Source organism: Protomyctophum bolini (genome assembly GCF_963924005.1).
Source record: "Protomyctophum bolini genome assembly, chromosome: 16".
Classification (NCBI taxonomy): Eukaryota; Metazoa; Chordata; class Actinopteri; order Myctophiformes; family Myctophidae; genus Protomyctophum; species Protomyctophum bolini.
In genome coordinates, this window is record NC_137877.1 from 14,419,491 (window position 1) to 14,426,691 (window position 7,201).

At 40.8% G+C, this 7,201-nt stretch overlaps 1 protein-coding gene across 1 annotated transcript in view; it reads left to right on the forward strand.

Annotated features, from left to right (window-relative positions):
• Nucleotides 1–677, forward strand: part of LOC308330834 (uncharacterized protein) — a gene marked incomplete at its 5' end in the record, with an annotated part of 2,846 nt that extends 2,169 nt beyond the window's left edge. The window contains one exon of the mRNA XM_080785909.1: nucleotides 1–677. This exon is cut by the window's left edge and continues 1,281 nt beyond it. Within this exon, the coding sequence (XP_080642035.1) occupies nucleotides 1–83 (83 nt within the window). The 3' untranslated portion in view covers nucleotides 84–677.
• Between the last annotated feature and the right edge of the window lie 6,524 nt (nucleotides 678–7,201).

Below are 7,201 nucleotides of genomic sequence, written 5' to 3' on the forward strand. Positions count from 1 at the left end.
CCAGCCTCTCCACCTTTGATAAGATTGTGCAGGTCGCCTGTGCCTTAAACAACCTGTGCATCTCTGCTGCACCACTGGAGTGACGCGGACTGCATTCTGCAACCCAGTCGCCAGTCAGGCACGTTAGATCCCCTCTACAGCTTTGGAACTGAATAAGCATACTCCTCACTACGTCACTAAGTGAACACTACATTTTAACTGCAGGAAAACATTTCAACTCATACAATCCAGTTCACGCGATCATGTGTGTGATCTCTGTGTCCTATGCCAGTTCATTCCATAGTTGTGAACATGAACAACTCTCCCCAAACCAGACACCACATGAAGTATTGTCATTAAGGTATACAACTCACTTCAGCTGTTCAGCAACACATAAAGATTTTGTTTATGGGCCAATGGATTTGTTTAATCCTTCACAGTTTATCGAGTAAAAAAGTGTGCTTTCTTCTTTGCGTACGGTGGAACTTGGGGAATGCAGGGCAGTGAGGAATGGATAATCACAACAAAGTAATAAGACATATGCTCAAAATTAAAACACAAACAATAACCTGCAATAAAGCAAGGCTGCCCTGAGCACTAATTCATTTGGTTTCTGAGCCATCAACCATCAACCATCATTTAATGGGAGAGAAAGCTTTTCATAGCACATAATACACATCATACATCACATTCCGTGCTCAGCAACAAATCATCTCAAATTTGGTACACACAGACGCACAACGCTGGGCATACTAGGTGCTAGCGTCCCTCAAAACTTACTTCAGCCTCCAGAATAAACAACAAAAATAATTGTCATTTCTTTACTAATGTCTTTACATTACTAATTATATACTAATATATTTGAGGAAGAACAGACCCCTCACCTGTGGGCATTTGGGTAAGAACTGTCCACCAATATGAACTGAACTGTCTTGATGCACAGGAACACCCTTTGAGTATTGAAAGTCAGCTGTACATGCTATCACACTTCTCTGCATAATCGTAACGGTATATTTGGAATATAAAATAGCACCATTTTGTGTCAAAGGGACTAAAGAGAAGCCTTTGACATTGATCACTTTTGAAAAGGCTAGGCTATAATTATGTCCCGGGAAGGATTCTGCAAAGATCTTTTCACTGACAAAGAAACATCATTGACAACATTACGCTTTGCTGTGGTGATCTCATCAGGGGTTTTTGGCACTTGGAGAATGTACTGTAGACGTAGATGGTGGTTGGAATTCCATCGCCTTGGAGGGATGTGTTGGCATGTTTCGCAAGTTCTGTCTTTGCTTTAATAATTACAGTTGAATTGATCGTTGCGTTTAGGGACCTTGATTGTATATTCATGTGTATCAGACCTTTTGTGTTTGTGACAACATAAGACTGCAGGGTCGTTTAACCACATTAACCCTGGCATCTCTATTTTGGGCTAGGTACAAATTTTTAAAAAATAGCCTAGTCCTATAATTATTAACTAATACAAGTCGAGTCAATACAATCTGGTGTTGAGCAGCTAAAATATCTACAAGCTCACAATGCACCGCATATCTGCAATGCTTTGTGCGCTTGTAGATAATTGTCGCATCCGGCTTAAAGTGGCTAAAGAAGTCACAGATCAAATGGATAACTGCAGAAAAGATAAATAATTGGATTAATTTATACATTATATAGTTTGCAAGCTTGAACTTGGATATTGGTTCTCGCTGATGCTTTCTCTGTTCTGCTCATATCACATTGTGTTAATCTCAATATAGTGCTAGAGTATTTTAGTTAATTCACCTGCATCACGCTTGGAGGTATCTGCTTTAGTTAGGGCTGGGCAATATATCGATATTAAATCGATATTGTGGTATGAGACTAGATATAACGTCTGAGATTTCGGATATCTTAAGACTTAATCTATTGATATAGCATTATGCTATAAAGAAATAACAAAATAGCTGATCTAAGAACTCACAATGTGTCACAACAATACGATAAGTTGTGGCTATTTATCTTTTGAAAAATAAATAATAATAATTAATCACAAAAGATATTGTGATATTAGTTTTTTGTCCATATCACCCAGCCCTATGGTTTAGAGTTGGCCTGCATCTTGATATACCCCTTTTGGTTCAACGCTGTTCTCCTCCATTGTCAGCGGTGCCTTAGTTTGTGAAACTGCTACTGCTGTTTAAATGGCTCTGATTTTTCTATGAATATTTTTGCACCATGCAGAATGCTTCTTGATCCTTTCCTGGTTTTGGTATTCTTTTAAAACAGGATATACACAGTTTGTAGGCTATTGCAATATAAAGCAACATTTTCTTTGTCTATTTTTGTTTGACTGTTGACTTGTTACCCTGTTACACTCTTCTGCTGGAGAACAACTGTTAAGTGCTTTCTTTTCTTACACAACTTCCCCTGTCTACTATTTAATATATCTATTAAAATCTGAATGATGTCAGGTTGTTATGACCACTTCCAATGTCTTTTTGTTTACCTGATTGAAAAATGTGGGGCAAAAAATAAAGAAAGAAAAAATATATAAAGTGAATGAGTGATTCTTAAACATATAGATTGTAATGTGCCCATCAGTCCAATAGGTGGCATTATTAGCCATGGTGTGTGTAAATGCTCAGAGCTATATGAGTCTTATTCAGGAGTCTTATACAGTATATATCAACCTTTTATTAAAGTTAATATGTTAACATTACTCCATCTATATATGACTGCAATCTACCTGCATGCATGTCTGTCTGTCTGCCTGCCTGCCTTGCCTGCCTGCCTGCCTGCCTGCCTGCCTGCCTGCCTGTCTGTTCACATTGTGTCTGCCTCTTCTAAAATTACACTGTATTAAACAAAACGATCATCAAGCATTAAGGCCCAGGGTGATTGTGTGGTCCTCTCACTTGTTCAACACAAGAAATAAGAGTTTGTATGTAACAAATCAAAAGGGTCAGAACTTAGTAAAAGTGTCAAAGTATTGTTCCTCAAGGAGATGCACAGTGCCATGAAGTTTCATGCCTGGTTGTAGCTTCAACGGGGAACAACAAAATAGGCTAGCCTAGCACAATGACTCAATGTTCAATATAAAAAAGGCTACTTTGGATGCAAAATAAATAAATAATAAAAATATAGCTGCAAGCTATAGGCGGGACCAAGAAAGAAGACAATACGCAATAAGAACAATATGCACAAATAAGACTGATGAGCTGAGTTGAAAGTACCCAGATTTGAACACACAACCTTGTGGTCCAAAGGCAAGAGCTCTACTGACTGAGCTAAAGCTGGATCCCCACACAGCCAGCCAGCCAGCCACCCACCCACCCACACACATAGCTCCATAAGGGACCACTCAAAAAACAGGAAATCATGTAAGGAGGTAAAAAAGAAAAGAAAAGAAACATATACACTAAGGGGAAAAGGGGATTCAGATTTTACGGGGGCCAGGGCCATTTTCGAAATTGCAGCCGTCCGTAGGTGCCCTTTGAGAGCGGTTTTGAAGGATTCAAGGGATTCACATGTCTTAATGGCTGTTGGTAGGGCGTTCCACTTTTTGGTGGCATAGGAGTGGTTTTCAACTAGTGGTCCATGGAACACCATTGGTCCTTGAGGAGGTTCCAGGTGGTCCCCAGCTAAATGATGGAGAGTTAGTAACCAAATGGACCCTTATTAGACATTTAATCCTTATATATCATGGACCCTGACGAAGGCTTGTAGCGGAAATGAGGTGGTCCTCCCTTTTTTAATTATCTTTGCCATGCCCCTTTTTTATCGCCAACAAAATATTCTTTAGACACGCAGCAAAGGTCGTTGGGCTCGGGACTCGAATCCACAACACGCTGTCAGGCTGGATTATCAGCCTAGGTGCCTGGACCGCTCGGCTGGCCAAGGCCACAGTATCTGTTCTTGAGGTCATTGTTTATCCCCAAAACTCACAGAGGCTAATTTGACCTTTGGGGATGTACACAAATAAATTGGCTTGCGTCCAAAAACTTAGTTTCTGCAGTTAGTTTTTGGCTTTGCATGGCATTAAAGTAGGCAGTATTAGGCAAGCCTATAATAATTAGAGGTATTACTAACCATTAACCAATGGTGTAATGAAGCTGATCGGTGAAAGCATGCACGCACAGTGCCATCAATCACTGTTGAGGCCCAAAAGAGCCTGCATGAAAATGAACACCATATAGACAATATATACAATCCAAAGGCCAGAGCCTATATGTGGCATGCGCCTGGACCACTACAGGCCAGTGAGTGCCCACACAGAGGATTTTTTTAGATTGCAGACCTTCCCTTGATCCACCTACAGGCAGCAGTGGTTTTCAACCATGCAGTGGTCCTTGAGGGGTTTCCAGGTGGTTCCCTGTAGTTAAACTTAATTGATGGAGAGTTGGTAACCAAATGGACCCTTATACTGTAGATCTTTAACTCTTGACAGCGTAAAATGAAACTAATTTTACGCTCTCAAGACATGATCTGCATTACTTACTGTAAGTTATTGTTATTTTGATCAACGTTTGCCTGTTATCTCTCCTTAATGGTACCAACATCAATTGGCTACAGCATGGAATTTAGCCTAAAATTTAGTCTAAATCTTAGGCTACATGTAATTGTGGACAACTGGACATGTTATCCAACAAAACAAAATATTAATATTAAGTTTAGGGTCTGAGAGGCTAAATATAATCGATTATATATATTCTTTTAAAGAAAGAAAGAATTTAAAATGCATAATTATTTTATCATTAGTTTATTATATATATGATAGGCTATATATTATAACTACATATGTGTCATGTGGGATTACATTTCATGATAACACACACACACACACACACACACACACACACACACACACACACACAGTCACACTCACACAAATATTTAATAATATCACCGTTTTCATATTTTTATCAAAGAGCCACCAAATACATTAGAAGAAGCCCCGCCCACAATGCTCTGACGTCACAGTGGTCCCTCCCGTGACCTCTGGAATGTGAACAATGCAGTAACTTTGTATCCAACTTCTGTACCGATTCACATTCTACTTTAGCTGCAGGACAGAAAATGGACGCGAGTTTATAGTGGAACAACTTCGCTCCAGCTAAACTGAAGGAAGAAGAACGATTCGGATTATATGTAATAAGAAGAAAGTTTACCCGGAAAAACAAGAAAGAAAGAAAGAAGGAACGAGTTTCTCTGGAGGGGGATTTTTTTCTTTTGCCCCTTCTCTTTTCTAACTTTCCCGATTCAAAGACGTTTTTTTTTAATTTATTCCCATGCCATTTATATATCACATGGTAAGTTCTTGATCTCGTATCTTCATATATGGTGTATATTATTTATAAGCCCTTAATATGACTTGTTGTCGGGGTATAAAGTCATGTTTAGGGAGGGGGGCAGGGGAGGGGGGTGTATTTAAGTATTTGAAGCAAGGAATGTAAGTCAAAAAGAGAGACGGGAAGGGAAAGCCTCGGCTTTTCCCGTCCAACACAAACCAAGCTTCAGTTCAGGGCCATCCATTGGACTTGCTTGGGTGTCGCTCGCTGCTGCTGGGCTCAAAAAAGAACAGATCTCCAAGCCAACAACGCGTCGCACCGCGACGCGTTGTTAACTTGTAGATCTGTTCTATTTTTTGTCAGCGACACCGTGGTGCGGCGCATTATAAATTCTCGCTGTGTTGGAATGTCGGGACTGCTCCAGTCCTCCAGACCTCCTACTCCTCCTGCACTGCAGCCCTGCAGGGCAGGCCCCAATCTACACACTGTCTCATCATGTATTACTGTTTTGTAGGCTATATGGCTGGTTCTATGAGAAAACTTTATTTACGCGTGTTTGTGTGTGTGTGTGTGTGTGTGTGTGTGTCTGTCTGTCTGTCTGTCTGACTGACTGACTGTGACACTATAGCATTGGCTGTGTGACAACCTTTTTTAATGTATTGACCCCCTACTGTACCTACTGTACTGTGGAAATACACACACACACACACACACACACACACACACACACACACACACACACACACACACACACAGAGGTATCAGTGAAACTCTGATCAAAATATACATTCCTTATCTTCTCTAGTCTAATGGTGAGGACTAACTATTAACTATCAGAGCTAGGGACCCCCTGGAGCGAGGACCCCTGGCCTGGGTGTTCCCGCACAGTACCGGTTCACTTACCAATGAACCACACAGATAACTTTGTCAACAACATCCCCAGCACACACACACAAACACACACACACACACACACACACACACACACACACACACTGTTCGGTTGTATATCAGGGTTATGAATGGCTTCTTCTTTGTTATAATGCATGACTAAAAGGGGGAGAGAGAGAAAACGCTTGTTGGAAATCAGAAATGGACTGAAAAAGTGTGTGTACTAGTGTGTGCTGTGGGTTGTGATTTTACCTTTTCCCATGCATGCATGCATGCGTGCATACGGTAGGTTCATTCATTGTAGCTTGGCATTGCTGCAGCCAGCCATGTGTTGTGCTCAGGTGTGAACCTAACACTTACAAGATAACATTCATACAGGAGATGATAGCATGCCAGCCACGCCGGCCTATGAAATACACATCTGTGTGCTTTAATGATTTTCCATCTTAAATTGTCTTAAGCCCTGTGTTTTGTCGTATGACGGTGTTGCACAACAATAGCACATACACATTCCATGTGACACGTTGTGAGCTGGTAGGTTTCAGCTTTTATTTATTTATTTAAATGTAAGAAAAAGAATCTGCCATTCCTGCAGTTGGCATTTCTGGCCTACCTCACTGGTTCTCAACCTTTTCAGGCTGTAACTGTTCATCGTTGTGGGAAATCCTCGTTAAAGATTGTTCCATGCTTTATTGAGGAAGTACAGTGAAAAGAGTCGTCTGCAAAGTGAACGAGTGAGCAGTGAAACAAGGGCCAAATTCCAATACCCAAAATCTTGGCCACTCGCTCACTCACACTTGGGTCACTCCAGCATGGCAGTGTTACGGTGAAATTGGTGACCATCTTGTGGACTTCACATAACTTACACGGAGGTCTTTAAATATGTGGCCTAAATACAGCTAGCTTGAACTTTGCTAATAAAAAAACTGAAATGGTTTACATTCGGACACTGACGTTATGTGATGTCAACACGACTGTCACATATTTCAGCAGGTCACCAATTTCACCATAACACCGCTGTTGGAGTGACCGTGGGTGAATGAATTGAATTGAATGAGCGAGTG